General features: G+C 35.1%; 3 protein-coding genes and 1 long non-coding RNA gene across 7 annotated transcripts in view; 2 read left to right on the top strand and 2 right to left on the bottom strand.

Annotated features, from left to right (window-relative positions):
* Positions 1-1,557: 1,557 nt before the first annotated feature.
* LOC113006295 (odorant receptor Or2-like) lies at positions 1,558-2,712 on the bottom strand. The gene is made up of 4 exons (XM_039448470.1): positions 2,654-2,712; positions 2,319-2,418; positions 1,830-1,931; positions 1,558-1,746 (listed from the first exon to the last, which is right to left on the bottom strand). Exons 1-4 carry the CDS (start codon positions 2,710-2,712, stop codon positions 1,558-1,560), a joined length of 450 nt encoding a protein of 149 aa, XP_039304404.1.
* Positions 2,713-6,083: 3,371 nt separating this feature from the next.
* Positions 6,084-9,297, top strand: LOC105200411 (WD repeat-containing protein 92). 2 transcript variants are annotated; one of them, XM_011167965.3, is made up of 5 exons: positions 6,084-6,461; positions 6,569-7,069; positions 7,176-7,273; positions 7,363-7,584; positions 8,561-9,297. In XM_011167965.3, exons 1-4 carry the CDS (start codon positions 6,195-6,197, stop codon positions 7,568-7,570), a joined length of 1,074 nt encoding a protein of 357 aa, XP_011166267.1. In that variant the 5' UTR covers positions 6,084-6,194; the 3' UTR covers positions 7,571-7,584; positions 8,561-9,297. The 2 variants fall into 2 exon arrangements, with proteins under 2 accessions (XP_011166267.1, XP_011166266.1); XM_011167964.3 differs by lacking the exon at positions 8,561-9,297 and having other exon boundaries at positions 7,363-8,339.
* Positions 9,298-9,633: 336 nt separating this feature from the next.
* The window catches only part of LOC105200408 (DNA-directed RNA polymerases I, II, and III subunit RPABC3), a 54,778-nt gene continuing 41,979 nt past the window's right edge, over positions 9,634-22,432 (bottom strand). For all 3 annotated transcript variants that reach the window (XM_039448523.1, XM_039448525.1, XM_039448524.1), the window contains exon 4: positions 9,634-10,045. In XM_039448523.1, coding sequence (XP_039304457.1) covers positions 9,928-10,045 — 118 coding nt within the window. In that variant the 3' untranslated portion in view covers positions 9,634-9,927. The remainder of the gene's footprint in view (positions 10,046-22,432) is intronic.
* Positions 15,331-20,208, top strand: LOC113004842. Its single transcript, XR_003269255.2, has 2 exons — positions 15,331-17,041; positions 17,366-20,208. It is a non-coding gene; the product is annotated as an uncharacterized LOC113004842 (long non-coding RNA).

The following is a 22,432-nucleotide window of genomic DNA, read 5'->3' as shown; positions in this document are numbered from 1 at the left end:
TGTAACTACAACATATCGTAATAAAGGTAGTATAGACTCGAGGTAAAGTAAATTCAGTTAAATAGAGACATTTGGCACATCTGAAAATATTGTATACAATTTTTTAATCAATGTTTATATTTTTGTTCAATAGTTACAAATTTTATAATAATGATGAAGGTGCAATGCATATTAACCCTACATAAATCGATTTACGATTTGTGCGATTTATATTATATATTTTTTCGCGGCAATTGATAATGAGTAATGATCAACAACAAGCGAACGACAATCCGCCCTAAAAATGTAATAAGTTTCTCATCGTTAGTGTATCGACCATAACAATTATAATTGTTAAATATTACCATTTTATTACAGTTATGTATACAGCGTGATTCGAATTAACTTTGTCAAGAGAGAACTTATTACATCTTGCATGATACACGTGTGCATTGACATAAAATTTTTTTCATGGTCAGGTAAACCAACGAATAAAGTATCCAGCAAACGCCAAATTACAATTATAAAAGTTAGTTGTAATTTCCCACTCCTACATGAACACGTAATCCTTACCGTTAACATAGGATAGTTTGGAGATGATACAATAGTGAAGAAGCGCGTATTAATAGTACCGTCAATATGTACAAATATTTTTGATATTAATATATAAGATCGTCATCTTATCAATTCTTTCCACACTTATTACTCCAATATGTTGTATGTATGTTTGATGCGCTTTATATTAATAAACGATTATTTAAAGACTATTATATAAATGGTAGAAAATTCTGAGAAATTGCTTTCATACTTACAATTATCCTATACTTACTTAGGCATGTTGCTAATATGCCTAATAATTTATTTAATCATATTTATTATGGCATTCGCTATTAGTACACGTATATGCTTACAGATTCATGTTTAAAAATCTGCACTTTTATTTTTAATAAAAATAATATAGTCATGGAAAACGATTTTCTTATTTTGGTATTTAGTTAAATTTACATACATCATTATATTTAATTAAAATATTATTTTAAATAACATTGATAATATTATATTGTATTGTATTAACTTATCGTTACACGTTAGCACAATATAAATAAGAAACTTAATATTTGTGCATGTAATTGACAAGAAATTTATAGAAATTTAAGAAATTAATAGATAAACTTTATTGCAGATAAAATTAGCGTATTCTTTTATTCTATTTCTTGCGCACTTACGAAAATCCAAAAAATCAACTTTTTCTTGTATCATCTTCGGAAAGAATCATTCGAAATGTTGTTAAGAACGAAAATGCTGTCGAAACATACTGTAAAATTATATAAAATAGCTCGTAAATATAACTAAGGTATATTAAGGAAAATTATGCTACATGTGTATAATGACATATGTGCACAATCGTATGTCATTATCATGTATTATTATCTATGATTTAGTATTTATCTACAAATTATAAATATTTGCTAAGAAAAGAAAAAAGAAGAAAAGAGAGTGAAGAAAGCAAAGTACAATACAATACGAGTATATACAGATTACGAAATTAAAAATGTAGTAAGCAAAATTATAATAATATTAAAGTAATTTTACAATATATTCACTTACAGATGAATAATGTTGAAATGTTAAAGCTGATAATAGACCGGGAACAGTTATAATTACAGGTCGCTGAGAGCGGAGCAACGTGAATAACATAAGCTTTTGTGAATCAACTTTATGGTTGTACCATAACGAATCATACACAGCTTCACCAACATCAGAACTCTAAAAAGTACTTGAAATTTTGTATGTACTGACACATTTTTATGGTGCCTTATTTCATTGATTTATTTCGTCTCAAAACTTACTATGGTCATTAAATAATCAGCTGGCCATGCACACAAAAGTACTTTCGTTAGTGATGAAATACATGCGATACCAAACTTTCCTTTTACGGATAACGGCAATCGCTAATATTTAAAAAAAAATGTTAACAATAATCTACAATTAATATCTTATGAAAGATATTATTTTATCATACTTAAATTAGAATTAATATGTAAATTTACAAAATGTAAATTATTTTTTACTTAATTTGTTCTAATAAAATGTATATGTATGTACAAGTGTGTGTGTGTGTGTGTGTGTGTGTGTGTGTGTGTGTGTGTGTGTGTGTGTGTGTGTGTGTGTGTGTGTGTGTGTGTGTGTGTGTGTGTGTGTGTGTGTGTGTGTGTGTGTGTGTGTGTGTGTGTGTGTGTGTGTGTGTGTGTGTGTGTGTGTGTGTGTGTGTGTGTGTGTGTGTGTGTACATATATATTTTGTTATTTAAGATTACAATTTAAAGAATTACACACATACACTGAGTATAGTAACACCTCCAAATACTAACGAATAAGTACTAGCTCCGAGCGATGATAACACTACGTATGAAATAGATAAGCTCACTTGTTGGGCAAATCTGACTCAAACAATATATTTACAATATATCTAATGACTTTTTTGTAATTTTTCGTACTCTAGTCTCTAACTTAAATAAATAAATGTTATTTAACACGTTATCTATTGTATTACCTATAGTATTTTTATTTTACTTTTTTAATCTTATAATATTTTCAAATTATATATTTTCGATTATTGTTTCGATTATTTATTATTCTAATTATGTTAAATGTGCTTATAAATTTTTGACATACCTTAAGAGTTCTTGATGTTCTCTAACACAGCTTTGCCACTCGGAGTATTTCGTAACCATTCGGAATTTATTGTTCAATATTTCAAATCGCGCCGATGTGAACCATAAGAGAAGAGCAAGGAAAATATTAGAGCTCACTTGACAATAAACTTGATATAATCCGAATGAATGGTGGAAATACACGATCGCATGTAACGGTTGCTGATCAACAGAAAACGGATATTTTATTACGAGCGGATATGCGTCTGATCCATGAAATAATGGTTCGAGAATTGAAGCGAGCAAAGTTACGGCATTCATGCTATATGTTATTATATAAATATGTGCGTATTTATTAATGTATCTTTGAAATACATCTTTTTCTTCTGATTTCGCTCGTTGATAAAAATCTTCCAACTGAAACATTATTGCCTACATACAACCAAAAGAACAATATTTAATTGTGTTTTAAATGTATTTTATTGTAAGTTGAATTTTAAATGTAAAAATAGTACATTTTGTTTCAATAAGAAAATTAAGATAAAGAAACATCTCTTTCCAGTATATATATATATATATATATATATATATATATATATATATATATATATATATATATATAAATATTAAAACAATAATTATTTAATTAGTAGTATGTTAATAAATAATATTTTTATTTCTTACTTGTAAACGATCATGCTGGAGAGCAAATAGTAATATCTGCAACGGAACTTCAAATATAATACCCACTGCACAGCTTGATTGCATAAGCATAAGAATATTTTCAATACGGAAAATAATCGTGTATATTAATTCGACAACTAACAATATTCCGTGCAATCCGGAAATTGAACAAAATATTTTGTTACAAATGATCTGAAACTTTGTCGCGTCCCGCGCTACTGGCCAACAACAGGCAAATATCAAATTCACCTTCAGAAATGCTATTACTTTCTCTAGCGTAATCCCCTTCATACTAGTATAGAGATGAATTTCCTCCTTCTCCACTATTTCCTCGTTTTCCACTATTCCTAGGCGTTAGATATTCCGAGCGGAAGTATATCTTTTGCAATATTCTTATAACTTTACGAAGAACTTCGAGATAGTACGAAAAACTCATGTTAATACATTTTCTTCTTTACACACAATAAGTAGTTTAAAATACCTCATACGGCATATTATGGCGTATTTAGATAATTATTGAGATTATTACTTCCTCTTATTTACCTCTCTTTCAAGCTTATGCACACAAGCAAATAGATTAATAAATGATACGTGAATTACCGGCATATCGAGTAACAGTGTTGAACAATATTGCTACAGTACTAATGCTTTCTCTCTGTCTTGAGTTACCGTGAAACAACGTTCAGTTCAAATCTCTAATATGATAACGCTGTTCAGCCAATATCAAAAGTTTTAACTTCTGATTATTCATGTAAATTAAATATAAATATATATACTGATTATAAAAGATAATAATATGAATATTATTTTTATGATAAAAATTTTATATTTTTAGATTGCAAAGAGAACGTTTCTTCTCTAAAAAAAAAAAAAAAATAATAATAATAATAATAAACTGTTTGCACAGCCTAGATATATTTCAGAAATTAATATTAGTAATGTTAGTTTACCAAAAAATGCAAGAAGGGTAATCAATTTTATTAAAGAAGAGGATCGAAAGAAACGCAGTTGAATAAGGTGTTTAAGTGCTCCATAACGACAGACTTCTAAAACGGATTGCTACATTGCCAGAATTAGTATCTCATTTAAAAGAAAAAATTTCTGAAGATGCTGCAGATAATGTACTGATCAATGTGGTAAGAGTCTAATAGATATCTTTTCTTAGACATATAATAAAAAGAATTGACAACCTCATTTAACGGAGATACTTTATTGATCTCGACACACAGTTATTTACAAGAAATAATAATACAATGTGCTTTAAAAGAAAGTAATAGCAAACATTTACTAAAAAAATATGTATAGTTACTTTTACTTTAAAATTGAGAAAAATTACAAAAAAAATAGTAACAAAAGTTTTAATAAAGATAGCCTGCAATCTATTATTTCCCGAGATATTCATCTTCTTATTTTGTTAATTGAATTCTTAATTTTCTGAAACACTAATTACTTCATAATACAGTAGTAGTCATATAAAAAATGTTAGTTTGCAAAATAAAAAACTGAACATCTCAAAAGTGATAGTTTACTTATTAAGACATTTATTTGCCATTTAATCTGTTAGCAACATTTTAGCTATAAAAAATAAGAGCTACTCAAAATTATTGATCGAAGTTTACTAACGAGATCAATGCCAATCTAGACAAACGGAGCTTGTGTCACAAGTATAATGGATGATATTACGAAACAATGTAGAAACATTCGATACTACTGCAATTTAGTTTATAAGAAACAAGGTTGTACATTAATAAACTTTGTAAAATGCCAAGGTGGTTAGTCTAAAAACATTTTGCGAATAATCTTATATAAGTTTTGACAGAGATTTGAACGAGCCAACCTTGTAATAGAGGCATCAAATATCACGGATCGTCTATTTTTGAAACAGTCAGCCGCAAGCGATAAATTAGAAACACACTTAAAAAAGTCGGTAAGTTTTAGTTACACTAACAATGATAACGAAAAGTGACTTTTTTTCTTGCACGAAATGTGACGCTGAAGCTAGCATATCAGACGACCTAACCGCGCGCCACGCAGCGCCACGCAGCGCCACGCAGCGCCACGCTCAGCGCAGCGGTTCTCAACTAGGTCTTCGCTCACAGCGTCTGCTGCGTTAAAAAATTGTTCAGAGGTGGTTCATGATTCGACGATCGGCACTTGTCGTCGGAACGCATAGAAATATAGAGACACTTGTATGTATAGTCGTAAGCTAAAAGGTTGCAACACATTTTCTTCGATTGTTTTTGAAATGTAGACTTGCTCATCAAACGGCGAACGTCATTGGTCCTTACCTATGGATCCAACCAATTAAGCATCGAACCATCTACCATCAAAGAAAATGTGTTGCAACCTTTTAGCTTACGACTATATAACCACGTTACTTTCCATTATAATAAATAATACATTAGTAATTAACATACAAGTTCCAACCATTCATTAATACACAACAATAAATTTATTATAAAGTTATATAAATATTATATGTATATAATTAATTGTATAACCTTTAGATCGATATTGATCATACGATTCTAACTAATTTTAATAAATTTGATAGAATTGATAAATATTTTGAATGTCAGATAATAATATTTAATTTTGAATTTTGAATTTTTTAATAATTATTTTGTTTCATTACGGTATATATGTTACATTCGGCATTCGGTAAAAAATTTTTTAGTCGACAATACAGATATCTGTTACACAAACGCCAGTGAGCGTTCGCTAACTTGGGTTTGAGTCTTCGCTAAAAAGTACGTAGTACCTAATTTCTAGATGGCGTACAAGTTTATTTATAGACAAGCAGTCTAATGCTGTCAAAGTCGGGGTAAATTTTCTTGGTAATGTTAAAATCAAAGAAATATCTTCGTGGATAAGGAGACATGGATAAACTGTCGAAACCACAAATAATCTGTCACATTGAAAAATCGGTAGATTATTCGTTATTTGATGCGAAGTGGATACCATGCAGCGCAAAGTTCGTAGTTATGGGCTCTCGACCTCGTGGTACCGGTATTATACAGATTTATGAAGTATCTAGTGGTGAATTAAAGCTCGTCAAGGATATAGAGAGATCCAATCAGATCAAGTGCGGAACGTTCAAAGCTTCCAGTCTGCGTGATAGATTCTTAGCTACTGGTGATTTCAAGGTTTCTTTTATTATTTTAACAGATACCTGTTATGATCAATATTCATATTCGATAAGATTTCATGCAATGTCCAATGAACTCATAAATCATGAAAGTTAACTTTACAGGGTAAATTGAATATTTACAATTTAGAAGATCCTTCGATACCAGTTTATACAGCAAATGCTCACACACAGATTATAAATGCCATTGACGGAGTGGCAGGTGCCAGTATAGGATGTGGAGCACCCGAATTAGTAACTGGATCCAGAGATGGAAGTGTAAAAGTGTGGGATCCTAGGCAAAAGAATCGACCAGTCGCTGTTATGGAACCAAAGGAAGGGGAAAGTCGACGGGACTGTTGGTCAGTTGGATTTGGCAATTCTTACAATTCTGAAGAAAGAGTAGTAGCAGCGGGATACGATAATGGAGATGTTAAAATGTTTGACTTAAGAGCTATGTCGCTAAGATGGGAAAGTAATTTGAAAAATGGAGTTTGTGGACTTGAATTTGACCGAAAGGATATTCCCATGAATAAATTGGTCGCTACTACATTAGAATCCAAATTTTATCTCTTTGATTTGAAGACTCAGCATCCTAAGAAAGGTTTTGCCTATCTTGTTGAAAAGGTATTATCTTACATAAAATTAATAGAAATTAATATATACTTTCCTAATGTATCTCTCTTTCTCTCTGTACATATACGTTAATAATATATTTGTCAATTGATTTTAGGCGCACAAGTCAACAGTATGGCTGGTTAAGCACTTGCCACAAAATCGTGAATTATTCGCAACGTGTGGCGGTGGAGGAACGATCTGCCTTTGGAAATAGTAAAAATATATAAATTATTCATATTGTATAAACAACATGGTTGCATCTCACATCTTGTAAAAATGTTTGAAAATTGATTGTTTTTCAGTAATTATCCAGAAAAAAGAAAAACTACCGATGCTGATGGGATTGAACAAGGCGTTACGGGTAATGTCAGTTTACTACAAAACTGTACGCTCTCGACACAACCTATTAGCTCTTTGGATTGGAGCCCGGACAAACAGGGGCTTGCCGTTTGCACATCGTTTGATCAATGCTTACGCGTTATCATCACTACAAAACTGAATACGTATTGATTAAACAATGGAAGGTACTTGTAAATAAGCCTATGTAATGACGAAAGTTCACAACTTTTATTTTATACGCTTAAGATAGTCATTATTAAAGAGTTAATTTTATATACAACTTTATCAAATCTTCATCACGAAACGGTTAAGTAGGAATAAAAAAAATTTCATTAAAAATTCGTTTTATCAAATGGCACCTCGGTGTTGCGATTGAATTCGAGATATCGATTTCTCATTCGCATAAGCAAGATGCATTTATACAACGAAACGACGGGCAGACAAGAGCGAATTATATGTCATTGGGCCAATCTATTTAGAATCGGACCCTTATTAAGCATCGGCCATCTTGCGCATGATCATGGATGTTACGCAATATCGCGCGCGCGACGTCCGCCATTTGAGATGCGTTCAAGCCCACGCGTTGTCGCTTGCACCTCCATTGCATCGCGCAAGGGCGCAGCATTGCAACCGCGCACGCAAGGTCAGGAATACCTAGACTTTAATTACATAAATTAACCATCGCCAAGTCCATCTTTCGTCCGCTCGTCGTGATATACGTTGATGCTATTAAATTCCCTGCCCATTTCATTTAATCCTGTCCAATCCCCAGGTCCAATAAAAATCTGAATGTATATCTTGTCCTTTGATTTTGTTTCATTTTAAATATACTGATTAAGAGAGAGTGCAAAATATTTAATTACAACAATCGCGTGTAATTCACGATCCAACATCGTGGATCTATTTTTATTAAAAATTTTTCTCTCCATCATTCCGAAAATGTTTGTTTTCTTGTATCCTTACACGAAGGTATATTCTTTTTTTATTCATTGTTACAAAATATAATTTAAACACCATAATTCTTTTTAATTCTTCCTTTGTTTAACACAAAATTGTTTGAAAATCAAGAGATAAATCGTCAAAGAAATAAGATCGTTAAGAGCCTAGTAGTATACAAAGTGTCGGTTGGCTAATTACAGCAGAATATATGTGTATTTACAGGAGCGTGTATACGAACACGTGGATAAATAGAGAAGTGTATGCAATACCTGGTTCCTATTTTTGTTTCTTGATGGCGCACTTGGTGGGTGATGTACTTTGTGGCGATTTGGTCAACATCCAAGATTTGCATTGCTCCTCCTATCCTACATAATATAATTGCCGTGATGAAATCTTAAATGGAAAGAGTAGGTTCCTTCGAAAAATGCAAAAATTCTTGTTCTCAAGTTAAATATCAGATGTTGATAGAAATTTTTTTAGAAAAATTTTTATTGTATTTATTTTCCGAACTCTCTTAATTCGAAAATTATTAATAGCTTAAAAAGTAATCTTTCCATTTAAGAATTATTCAAATTATTATTACTCCAAAATCTACAACTGATGACAGCTGTAACGGGGATTGGTGAATAAGAAAGGTTTCGATATAAAAGTATTTTTATTTTCTTAATTTTATAATAATAATTGTAACATTAGCAAAAGCTCAAGTCATTTGATAATTTAATTATAACGTTAAATCATTGTATGTGAATTTGCCCGAGTAATTTTTTTAAATAAGAGAAAATTTCATACAAATATTGTAAATTCATATAATAAAAAGAATAAAAAAAATCAGCAATCAACGTATTGTACACATTAAAACACATAATACAAATTTCGTGAGGAAAAAAGTGAGAAGTATATTTGTTAAAAAAAAGTTTTCAAATGATGGAAAATATCAAAATAAAGATTCCTTATTAATAATTACACATTAGTTGATCTATTTCAAAACCGTGTAAATTGTTCGCATTTATCCAATATTTGCATTACTCTTACCCCCACCTACAAATCGTCGCAATTAAATGGAAAAAGTAAATTCTTTAGAAAAATCCCCAAAAAACTTGTTTCTCGTTAAATATTAATTAGCACCGAGAGGAATTTTCATTAATCTCGTATTTATCTTCTAAACCCTTAACTCAAAATAAAACTGATAATTGTTAATGATTTGAAGAAAAAAACTTTCCATTTAAGAATTATTCAAATTATTACTACTTTACAATTTACAACTAATGATAGCGGAAATTGATAAATAAGAAAGATTTACATATAAAAATTATTTTTATTTCCTTAATTTTCTAGTAATAATTATGGCAGTAGTAAACTTAAGTTAATCGATAATTTAATTAGAACGTAAAGTTATTGTATATGAATGTGCACGAGTAAATCTTTGGAGTAAAAGAAAATTTCATACAAATATTATAAATTATCAATCTTATTGTAAAAAGACTAATAAATCGTGTTACATATTGAAAAACGAAAATTTCGTCGATGAGAGATATATTTGTTGAGAAAAAATTGACAAATGAAAAATTAACAATGTATGGCAAGAAATATCAAAATGCAAGTTTCTTCATTAGTAGATACATGTGTTGGTCAATTTCAAAGCCGTGTAGATTGTTTGCATCGCCTTGTAGCCTCATAAGCAGACCTCCGAAAGATACATAGGCTGATCTGTAAGCATAATAAAAAATTGATCAGTTGTAAGTTTGCATCGTCCGTACAGTATAATGTATATTCACACATTTATGATGTGCTCTAATGCGCCTTAATATGCATAGTAATTTTCAAATGTGCCACCTAAAATTAAGCATATATTTATTCCTATAAATTTTTTTTTTTTTTTACTCTAACGCTAAAACCCTCAAAGCATTGATATACACGTATAATTAAGACTGATTCCCTCACAAAACAAATTTTTAAATAACAACTTTAACTTGGAATCACAGCATAAATATTCTTCTTGTGCCATTAAATTTCAAAGCATTGAGAAGGATTCTCATATTTCGCATGAAACTTTCCACTGAGGTCGTCAATAACGCTTCTCATAGTAGCAGCAGATTTGCGACCGTCATAATTGCAGTGCCGATAGCGGTCGTGTATATAGATTGACCACACAACCAGCTAACCACACTGCCAACATGCCGATCGCTAAAGGAAGTTGTTCCTTTAAACGATTAAAAAAGATGTTGAACCGATGAGCCTCCAAATACTCTCTTCAACCGCTCTTCAAGCTCGACTGATGATCATTTTCTTCTTCTTGTCATTTCCGTTTTATCTTTATTGTTATGACAATCGATAATTTCGTCGATGAATGATTGAAAATTTATTGCTTCATCGCAATACTCTTGTTTTAGTGCATTTGTGATCTGATGATCGTTTAAAATTACATTTCATTAAAATCAGATTAATTGCGGACAATTACTGAAACAATTTGTAGCGCAAACCGGAGATAAAAAATTAACATGATACTTCCATAATAAGTAATGCATAAACTTACGTGGAAAAATATTAATTAAGCGCCGAAATTATATCGACTGCACAGATTCCGCAATGAGACAGCAATAAACTTTTTCCATCACTTGACAATCAGTTGACTACTTACATAATTATTATAATGACATCTTGGAACTAGACATTCCATGACTTGAAAGTATACGCAAAAAATAACACCAATTAACTCCAATATCTCAGAAGTGATAGAATCCTTGCGTTTCAACGTATCAACATTAAATCTGATTGTGTATTTGATTGTAATTATCTTAATAACGCTTATAAAATGCATTTTGTGAAACTCGTGATGTGCATATACATGATCGCGGAAACGTACTTGAAATCCAAATTTTGCGTGGTCTGCGAGAGGCGGAAGGGAAAATACGCAAATGTCAAAGGGAATACTCGGAACGCATGTGTTACGAGATTTTCCTAACGATCGACCTTGCTTCTGTCGAATCTCTGGCTCCAAGAGGCACTACGCTCTCATCAGAGTCAATTATTTTTAACCAAGTCCGTCCTGGCTTCGCCTCTTTCTCCCTTTCCCACTTTTTCCATTTTACCATTTAAAGAGAGCTATGAAATAATATCTAATAGTTTTTTAACCAAATATAGCTGTGACAACAGTACATATATATATATAATTTGTTTTGAAAAATGTAAAAATTTTTTTAATTAACGTTTAGACTTGCTAAAACACTTAAAAATTACAAAGACGTAATATTTAATTTTCTTTCGCGGGATTTTAAAAATATATCATACGAGTATATCATACGAATATGCTTTTAATCATCTAAAAATTTTGATGTATTTTTATTCATATCGATCTATTCATATCATATGAATTTCTTTTTCTGATAATGTTTTCGGTTAAATATTGACTTTGAAGTAGTTAAAAAGATGTTTTGCTCCGATGAGCAATTTGACAGCTTGTCGAGCGATTTAACTTCTTTTTGTATCTATAAACCTTTCAGATGATCGATAATACATAGATAAAATGAATGAAAATAGATGAAGTGAAAAAACAAGCTTTCTCTCAATTAAAATTATTCAAGTCCATTTGCAAATATGCAATTTAAATTTGAATTATGGTTTATTCTATTAGTTTTTTTTAATTTTTTTTTTTTTATATTAATTAATACTAATGTTCACCTAAGATAAATAGGATTCGATTATTATTATTAAATAATTCAAATACTGTGTGGATGTCCACATTTCGTCATCTGGATACTATAGGAAAAAGAAAATTTTCAGAACTACATTATTTATATCTACAAATTAAAATAACTAGTAAAGGCGCTGGTGAAATTAAATGAAAAACGCATTAGATGATTTTTATTGCCATTTGATACAATAATATATGATTCCATGTATAAGCAATGTGCATGTGTGTACTTGTGTATACGTATAAATTATCACATATATGCGAAGTCTTGTTGCATGAAACGAATATGCAACAAGCACTCCTCCGTTAACAAATTTCTCATTACAAACGATCGAACGCCATTATACATTTATTCATAGGAAACTGTCATTACCGAAGAAGTCGCAAAAAGGAAAAAAAAAACCATTTATCAGTGTAGCGTGCACTCGTTCGTGCTTAATCGTTGCATCCCTTTCTCCGCGAGATATTATACATATCTCGGAACAAAAAGGAGGGAACGGAGTGAAAAGCGGCAATGACAGTTATTTTTTAGCAGAATTTATTTATTGGAGCATATACACATTGTGCAGTTTTCAAACAGATTTTCCCATAGACAATTTCCCATAAATCATCGACGTATTACCGAGCAATTTCACATTACTTGTAGAAATTTATATTACTCATTCGCCGATACAGAATCCAAAATTTAAATTTACGCAACAAAAATCAAATGTATTATTATTATCTATCGTCAGTTGTATTGTTCCAAACTGATTTCTGTATAAAAATTACCGATGCGATTACACCATTAATACTTGAGAAATACATGCAGATTTAACTAAACTAATATTTCTCTAGACTATATCCCCAGAGAAACACTTGCGAATACTTTTAACATTACGACACATTATTATTTCGCTTTTATTTATAATACGTGTACTTTAGAGAAAAATTTGACACAGAATAATAGACATACATTCCCATGCTCTACTTATAGCGAGTTACAAAAAGCTATAATTCATATAAATTCTATCGTAACAATATCGATTATTCTTATTGAGAGTAATATTTAAATCAAAGATAAAAAATAGAGTTGAATTGTAAAATATTAATTTTTTCTACCGAAAACTTAATTGAATCTGATTATTTTATAATCGTATTACTATAATCGAATATAAAAGTAAAACAATTCAGATATTTTCCTTTGATTTAAATTTTCTCTCAAATCCAAGATTGTTACTAATATAAGAGAAAGATCCTGAAAATTCTGTATAAACAAGATAGAATCCTCATAAAGATATTGTACATTATGCACGGTACAGAATTATCCGAAACTTTGTAAGTTTTGGAAGAATCTGAAAGGTGATGGGTCAACTTTCGCTCGATGACGAAGGGGTACCGCGCAGTCTGGTACATATGTATATTGATGTCAATTTTTAATCGTGCACACTTATCTACGTTACAACTAAGCTAAAAAGATGACGTCCTGTCACACGATCGCTGATGACGGCGACAGAAGAGATGTCGTACCAGATAGTGCATTTACAGTATTCAGGGCCCGTGTAAACGCGCATCTGGCACGAGCCCCAACTGCCCTGTAATCTCGTATTGGCTCGCTTCCGCTCCACTCGCTCTCATGCTCTTTTTACTCGTTAATCTTCGCAGTCTATCCCCCTTTTTTCCCCTTTATCTGCTTTCCAATTTATCCGTCCTCGTATCAAGTTGCAATAAAATTGCAATGTCTCTTTTATCACGATATTAATAAGCAAGTACCTCATTAGACAGTAATGTTGAATTTGTAGCTAATCACAATTAATTTACGTGTTTTAGGTATTGAAAATGTAAACACTTATGTAATAAAGTACAAGTCACGCGATTATCTCTAACGTGTAATTAGATCTTCACTCCACGGCATAATCGAAAAATAGAAAAAAAAACTTGATGGCAATGACAATTGCGACTGTTGTGCTCGATGAATCGAGACAATGAAAAATTCTTCACGAATTTCTTCAAGACTAAATGATAAAAATGGCGGCAGTTAAGAGTTTCTCGGGCGCGCCGTGTCGTCCAGAAGGATGTCAGCTGATGCTATTTTCCCCTCGAAACGCGAAACGAGAAGAGAACGACGCTGCTAATAATAGCAGCCACTGTCCCCGGTACCACGACGCTCCGGCGTCGAGACGCGTCTCTTCGTCGTCGTACTGGGCGCGATCCGTTAATGCACACCGACGAAGTCGGTGCAACTCCACTCGATGCTTTTAGACAGCCAATCCTTTCATAGACGACGACGACGACGACGACGACGACGACGTCGTCGTCGTCGTCGCCACCGCGGTGCGTGTCCCAAGGACGTTACGAGTTACCGATGTTACCATGATCACTTTTGAGTTTGAGAGAAACATCTCGTTATTTTCAATTAATTTCATCTTCGCATTCTCCCAACGAGTTTTATCAAAATAGTCTTATTATCTCAATATATATGATTATTGTAGAACAATCGAAAAAAAATTTTACGTTTATGTTTAGAAAGAGCTGTATGGTCACTGCACCGCGTATATATACACACATACACATAGATACATGTGTGTGTGTGTGTGTGTGTGTGTGTGTGTGTGTGTGTGTGTGTGTGTGTGTGTGTGTGTATATAATGTAAATATATTCTTCCGTCCGCACAATTTGAATTTTTCCTTTTCCTCATCACAAAATAATTCGCCGATATAAAATTATTTGACAGCAATTTGGTAATTTTTTAATTATAAACCCAACTGATTTACTATTTCAGATTTCACATTATCTCTCACTGAGGACTGATTTAATATCAAAGAGGAAGAAGTATCATGCGATAAACAAACGATTATCTGTCATCGATTATTTTCTAATCCGATCATGTACTGTCACAACAATAACACGACGTCGCATAGAATTATGAGATTATGCTATTCATATTATGAGCGTTCGTTGTTTTCGGTACCAAGCTCGATTTAAAATCCATCAAACAACCGTCTTGTTACACAATTCATCGAAGAATACGTATTAGGGGTAATAAACTTGGATAGCGCAAAAGTAAAGCGATCAATCGCGGTCTACGGTTTGGAATTGGAAGAAAACAGGTGTCCTGTTTGCCTGTTCGAATACAAGACACTTGTACTTTTCCCCTTTAGATCGCGGAGAATCGCGACGCCGCCGCGCCGATTGCTCAAACTTGCAGAGGAACGCGATTATCGAATCGAATTTAATTCCGATTCTCACATAAGAGTCAGAGAAAACCTCTTGTCGCACTATTGCTATTTTCAACACACCCACGCAGATACGCATCAAGGATACAGTAATCAATCCCGTAATATTACGACACGATCTCGAAAGAAACTTAATTAATTTAACTATTAATTTTCCAAAAATGTTTCACCAGTTTGACCAACACGAGAACACGATTGCCTCGCAGCATAAAAACCGTGCTTGAGATTGAAGCCGCGGAAAGGAGCGGAAAGGAGCGGAAAGGAGCGGAAAGGAAAGGAAAATTGTTGGCGCGGATGCACTTTGAAACTCGTCTCGCGCTCAAGTCAAAAGAGCGTGCGGTCACGGTGCAGCAGCGTTGTCGACATCGCTGCTTATTCCTCGTGATTAACTAGCTAGCGGTAACGGCGGCACTACGGGTGCAACTGCATGAGACGTACGACGAGCGTGGGGCGTGCGGCGTGCGGCGTGCGGCGTGGGGAGTAGGACTGGTTGCCGAATGCAGTCGATCGACGGCCGTTTTAGACACGCGGAGCGTGTGGATTGCACAATCGTGTACTCGTGCGACCTTGCCTAGTTTGCAACAGGTGCATCGCGCGATCTAAAATTATCCTGGCGCGGCAGGTGAGTCCGTTTGACCGGTCGCGCGGCGTCGCGTCGCGTCGCGTCGCGTCGTGACCTTCTGCGCATAATCGACAATCGGATGTGTCGAAACGGCGCGCGACGTGTCGTCGACCAAAGTTCCACCAGCGATGACCGCCACGATCGTGGAATGGAGAATCACCATTCACCATCCGCGAAAAACGCGAAACAAGAGATCCGAAATCGGTCGTTGTCGTTTCGGACGAGAGAGAGAGAGAGAGAGAGAGAGAGAGAGATGCGGCACGACTTGCGACTTTTGACTTTCGACGGGACGCGTATTTCGCTACGACCGTTCGTCGAGAGAACCAAGGAGACAATTGCGATTTACCAGCGTACACGACGTACACTGTCGGCCTGCTCTAGAGCAATAGCGATTACACAATCGCGACCTTGGACCGTGAGCGCGCGGAATTTATCGTGCCAAGTAAATCTCCGCTGGCGGAATAGAAATCAATCTCGGCAAGTATAGCGCGCGTGCGCATATTGTCGAATGCTATCGATTTACATTTACGGAATCGATCAAACGATCAATCTGTCACACAATTGAATACAACTGTAGAGTTGGATCGGCGTCAACAAAGATTGCTCCCAAAGTCAAGAGTTTCGTCAAATGTTTAAGATGATTCTTAAAAATCGAAGCGTACTACACATCTTCCCTGCCATGTAATTGCGATGCAAAAGGATGATTTAGATGTCTCACAATGCAATTTTACGTTACGTTACACCCAGGTCAACGAACGAAACGTCCTTCGCGTCGAAATTGAAAGAAAAAATTGTGAAGGAAAAAATTAATCGCGCAAAATTAATATTACATATGTACAATATACACAATTGAGCACAAATGAGCGCCATGCGACTCGCGAGCGATACGCGCAACGACTAAGCGACGTCTAGAGCTGCTTGCGACTAAACCCGCCTAGAGCAGAAGCATGAGCCAGCCAGTAGTAACTGCAACGGCAGCGCTAGCCGCAAACAGCAAGCCAAGTAGAAACGGTTCGACATTTCCAGTCGCACCAGACGTTATACAATCCGCGTGCGTGCACGCTCGGCTGTCTCATTGCTCCTTAACGCTGAAGACGCGTGCCAAAAGCTCGAGATTCCCGTTTCCCGTTTCCCGTCAAAGATGGAACCTGCTGCGAGAGACTATGAATAATTCGGTGATTATATAAACAATTTTATATTATATAACTCGTCGATTAAACGTGTACTTCGATATCTGTACAAAAAATAAATAAATAAATAAGAAAAGATTGCGAATAATCTACACATCGAACAACATAAGTATCACGAGTATCGATAAATTCAAAATACATCAACTTGATTAATTATCTTATTCATTATTTTCAACCCTGTTATTATAGATAGATCAAATTAACTTGACATTAAGATGAAAAGAGCGATGTCTCGTATGTAGCGAAAACTGTACTTGTCACGTATATCTGTAATATTTTCTTATTTTAACGCGTCTATTTTATTCTCAGAATACTCGATGAAATGTTTGCGACTACAATATAATAAGGATTAAGATAGATTGAAAAAAAATACAACAAAAAACGAAGATGTTGAAGAAGAGAAGCGAAACAATGGCAACGTACATGGTGGAAAATCCGAAGCGACGTTCGCTTCGGCGGTAACGATGTAATTGGACCACTTTGTCGTTAAACGAGCTTAACGATCGATTCTGCCGTGCTACCATGATGTACACCGTGCCTTCTACGGATCCAGTCAGATCGGCATGACGGATCCTCCAACGGATCGTCAGCTCGTGACGTCGCTAATAGCAATGGCACATCGCTCTTTCCGAGGATATACACACAGGGACAAATTCAATGACGAAAATAAAAATGTCAGATCAACTGATTATACGAATCGACAAACGTCAAGTCACACTCTCGATGTCAATCTTACCGAACTTTAACGGGAAAAATCACGGGAATATATTTATTGCATCTCGCCAATTTATACATATTACAAAAGAAAATGTAATACGAATGAAGAAAAGTTTAAAAAAAACATAAATAAAAAGACAAACGCCTCTTTTTTTTTTAGCGAAATTGCAGATGTTTAATTGGCTTGTCACCTCGGTGTAAGTAAAACGTTGGTATTGTAGTCTTAAAACAAGATTCTGACCATTAAATGTGATTTTATTAACCCTTTCGTGCCTCTCTCGCTCTCATGGGACATTATGTCCCAATCCTACAAAAATAAAGATAGCTACTTCTTCCGGAGCATTTTAAAGATAATGAGAAAACCAGTACCCTTGTGAGTTTCACCTCTTGATTTGCATATCTCGTCAAATATTCGTAAAATGAGATAAAAATGAAAAATGCATTTATTTTCCATAAGAATTAAGATAGCGAGTTCTTTCTGAGTCTGAGATCTTTATCTTAAAGATCAACGTAAGGCTGACAAAAAATCGCTACTTAATTACAAAATGGTTAAACTTTGTTTCGTAAACTTACATTCACATCATTAGGTTTTTAATATTGCTGATGACATACAAAAAAGCAGTAAAAATTCCAAAATAAAAAAGGCTAAATTTGATTAGATTTTGATCCGCCATATTGGATTCGTCATTTTGAATTGTGATTCATAATACAAATTCATCATCAGCGACTTAAAAACCTTTGGTAAGACGTGAATCAGTTACTAATTATTCCTAGCAAAGTCAGACACGAAAAAGTGAATTAAACCTATTAACGATTTAACTAAATTTTGAAATTCATGTTGTTCAACAGTGACACACTTTTCTATCAAAGATACGCGATATAATTTTAAATTTATACTAAACGTTTTTGTGCGATTAGAATTTTTAAAAACGTAGCTATTTGAATCTCGATTCTCCCACGACCATGATACTATATAGTACATGTTGGTCGGAAAGTGAAATTTGCGATATCATCTTAACGCTCTATCTCACTACCAATACTAAACCAACACTAACTACAACCATCTACGACTACTCGAGGGAGCTCGCGCTGCTCGAAACGAAAAGAAAATACGCGGCGAGACTGCACGGCGAACTAGGCACGACTAACGTGAACGATCCGGGTAAGTGCCGCGTCGCGCGCGATTATGCAATCGCGTGGCCGAAAAAGCTATGCCAAGATGCGTGGCGCTGGGCCACACACCACACACGCCCCATCATTCGCTTAACCTCGAAACACGTATCCAGATTATCACGTAGCCAGAGAACGTGCGACGTGCCAGCAGCACCGGGGTTGGTCCCGTTATTATCGGGGTTGCGAAAAAGCCCAGGGTTATTTGGCTCATCCTAAATGAATACTCCGCCGCGCCGAAGGCTCTCGAGGGTGACCTTTAGGTATTGCATCGAGCATCGAGCATCGAGCATCGAGCATCGAGCATCGAGCATCGAGCATCGAGCATCGAGCTGTTACTTTCCAAATCACTTCTGTCTCGCGGGACAAAAAAATTCCTTCATTGAATATCTCATTAATTAATTCAATAGTACCGTGACAAATTCTCTTATCGTGCCATCTCTGCTGCTTTACTCTGAAAATCTTACTTTCTCGTATTTATTTATTTATATTATATTAATAGTCGAGACAACGCGCGCGACGTGCCTCTAATAAATTAGTTAAGTTAATCATTTATTTTTTAACTTAATATTAATCGTTAATCTACATTTATTCATTTAATATAATAAAAAATTCAATGCAAAAAAAATATCGTGCTTTCGATCAAAATGTTATATGGGAACCATCTCCAAAACTAGCACGAAAATATCTTTCCTAGCAGTCAATTAATTAAACGAAACGTTATCGAATCCGACCAAGGCGATGCGGCGCGCAGCTCGAATCGCTTTATCGCATACAAGTCACAGATTATGCTAGAGTTCAGTTTGCATGAAATTAATTTAGACTGCCAACTATCGCTATTCTATTTTGCATCAGCAATGGCAAATCTAAATTTCTATTCGTCAAACGCTAAATTCATAGATACACTTGTTCATATTCTCCCGCCTCTTTCTCTTTTACAGAAATTGTATATTAGAAGATTACGCTCAGTCTTGACAAAATATGCTGTATGTCATATGTCACGTTGATAAATTAATATCGAAAAAAGACATATATCAAAATCAAAACTAAAAACGAATAAGCAGCAAAAAAGCACAATGAGCAGTAAAAAATAAACAGTGATTTTTATCGGTAATTTAAAGTAACTTCAAGAATAGAATCTAAAGTAAGTAGTAGTCATATTTTTACCTGACCATTTTGCGTGATAATTTAAAATTCAAAATATTAATTAAAACAAATCGAGGTACGTGATTTAGCTAATAGAAAAAAAGCAAAAAAAAAATAAAGAAATGAACGCTCGAGAATAAATCGCTTATTGTTAATAAAATCGAGAAGAAATGTGAGTCGGGTGAATCGAAGAGATTCATCGTTCCGCGAGTCTGCGCAATTTCGGATCTGTTCCACTGAATTTCGTAGTCAATAATATCAATAATATCGAGACGCATGTAATCGATCGATACTATATTCCATAGCTTGGAATCGAATCAGCCGCTACTTTCTTTCTTTCAACTTTTTCGCGAGATATGGGTCACTTTAGCGAAACGATCGATTCGCGCATTGGCTCGAGGCACGGACGCGTCCAATAATGAGCCTATACTCTCGCGCGAGTTTCCGCAGACCACGACCAGGTGACCTTCGTCGCGTTGTCACGCGTATAATTGTTACTAATTATCGAACGCATGCCACTACGCACGCACGTGCATCTTCGCGACTAATCGTCGAGTGCAGCGTAATAATGGCGAACGCCTCATAACTGTGACATACGACGAGTTCTTTCCGAGGCGAAAAGGTAATTCGTAACATCTTTTTATTATCTGACCGAGTTTACAGTCGACTGTTCACAGAAAATGATTATCAATCTTTGCAAGCATTACAAAAATGTAATATCGTTCTCTCATTTCTAATTCGATTTACAATCCAATATATTGCCTCTTGTACCAATAGAATATAACACTAATGTATAATTTAATGAAAAATAATGTAACTTTTCCTGTCAATACCAAGTAATCTTCTGAAAATTAAAAGCAGCTACAAAGACTACATATAGCATAAGCAACATCATTAATGTCAATGCATTATGATACATAAACCTTCCCAGTTCACTTATCATTGAAATTCTCTTGACGATTGTGCTAGCGTAAAATACGAAGCATGCTATTATTTATGATTATGTATGACATGTGTAATTATAAATCATTAAATTTATAAAAGCTTGATTCGTTCCCACGCAACGGAATATGATCAAATTTACGACAAATCCCCCCCCCGCTCCCGCCCCGCCCCCGTCTGATATATCGAAAAAATAACAAAATTGCATTAAACGTTGCACAAGGAAATATTTCCGACGCGAAAAAATGATATCGATCAAAGTTGTCGTACGATTGATAATAGCTTTCTACTGCTGAAAATATTATAATTTTTTTATAAAAAATTATGAATTGTTTTAATGTTTAAAAGTAAATTAAAAATATTAATTCATTACAGCCACAAGATTAATTCGTTAAGAAAAAAGAAAAATTTCAAGGTGATTAAGGCAGAATGAAGCAAACGAGTTCCTCAATGTCGATGCGAGCAATCGCGCGAAACGTAGCTTACGCAAACAAGCGCGTTACTCTTGAGGTGCTCCGACGAGTCCGACGTGGGACGTCCTCAAAAGACGCGGTTCGCGTCTTTGAAGGAATGAAAAGTAGTAGTAGTAAAAAATAGTAGTAGTAGAAGAAAAAGCTAAGAGACCGCGACAGGTGGGTGGTCGAGGGACGACGAGAAGAGCAACGCGTGCATCTCTCTCCCTTGGCAGAAACCCTGGGTCGACTTAATCTTAGACAGCTACCACTACCGCATCATCGTCGCACACTACCATCGTTGTTACTACTACAACCACTGTACACCGTTATTGTCATCGTCGTGGATCGTCATTTTCGTCACTACCGAAGTCACGGCACTAGGCGAGACGCGCGACGCGACAAGTCTGTCGCTCTGTCCGACACGGTGTAAACGAGCCTTTAAGTCTCGCCATCTCGCATCGCGGCAGTCGCGGCAGTCGCGACAGACACGGTACACGCGATACAACGCCAGGAACCGGGGAGCGCACCTGCGCGCGCGCTGCCTGCACCGTTTTCTCGGTCGCGGCCCGTTTGTCCCCCGTTCGCGACACCTCCCTTGCCCTCCGTACACACACATCCCGATCCCTTCCTTCCTTCCTTCCCTCTTCTCCTGCGGTCGAACGGCCGCGCCCCCCACTCACGCGCGCGCGACCAGGGTTTCGCGGATGCGAGGGGTCGAGGATGCACCTTTGCCCTCCCTCCTCCTCCTCCTCCTCCTCCTCCTCCTCCTCCTCCTCCTTCTGTACCTCATCCTCCTACGCCACTCCAACACACGCGCACTCGAGAGAGTCGATTATCGTTCAGAACCGGGGGCTCTCCTACTACACGGTATAACGAATAGAGAGAGAGAGAGAGAGAGAGAGAGAGAGAGAGAGAGAGAGAGAGAGTGGTAACATGGCGATCGACC

The sequence above is a fragment of the Solenopsis invicta genome, chromosome 4 (assembly GCF_016802725.1).
Source record: "Solenopsis invicta isolate M01_SB chromosome 4, UNIL_Sinv_3.0, whole genome shotgun sequence".
NCBI lineage: Eukaryota > Metazoa > Arthropoda > Insecta > Hymenoptera > Formicidae > Solenopsis > Solenopsis invicta.
This window is presented reverse-complemented; position numbering and strand designations above follow the sequence as displayed.

What these genes read in the sequence shown, in the direction of transcription:
- LOC113006295 (XM_039448470.1), bottom strand. Translation starts at nt 2,712, where the DNA reads ATGGTTACGAAATACTCCGAGTGGCAAAGCTGTGTTAGAGAACATCAA. An exon ending in GAGGTGTTACTATACTCAGT is followed by an intron (nt 1,932 to 2,318) that starts GTATGTGTGTAA and finishes TTTAAATATTAG; the next exon opens with CGATTGCCGTTATCCGTAAA. An exon ending in CTGATTATTTAATGACCATA is followed by an intron (nt 1,747 to 1,829) that starts GTAAGTTTTGAG and finishes AGTACTTTTTAG; the next exon opens with AGTTCTGATGTTGGTGAAGC.
- LOC105200411 (XM_011167965.3), top strand. Translation starts at nt 6,195, where the DNA reads ATGGATAAACTGTCGAAACCACAAATAATCTGTCACATTGAAAAATCG. An exon ending in TTGCCTATCTTGTTGAAAAG is followed by an intron (nt 7,070 to 7,175) that starts GTATTATCTTAC and finishes AATTGATTTTAG; the next exon opens with GCGCACAAGTCAACAGTATG. An exon ending in ACGATCTGCCTTTGGAAATA is followed by an intron (nt 7,274 to 7,362) that starts GTAAAAATATAT and finishes ATTGTTTTTCAG; the next exon opens with TAATTATCCAGAAAAAAGAA.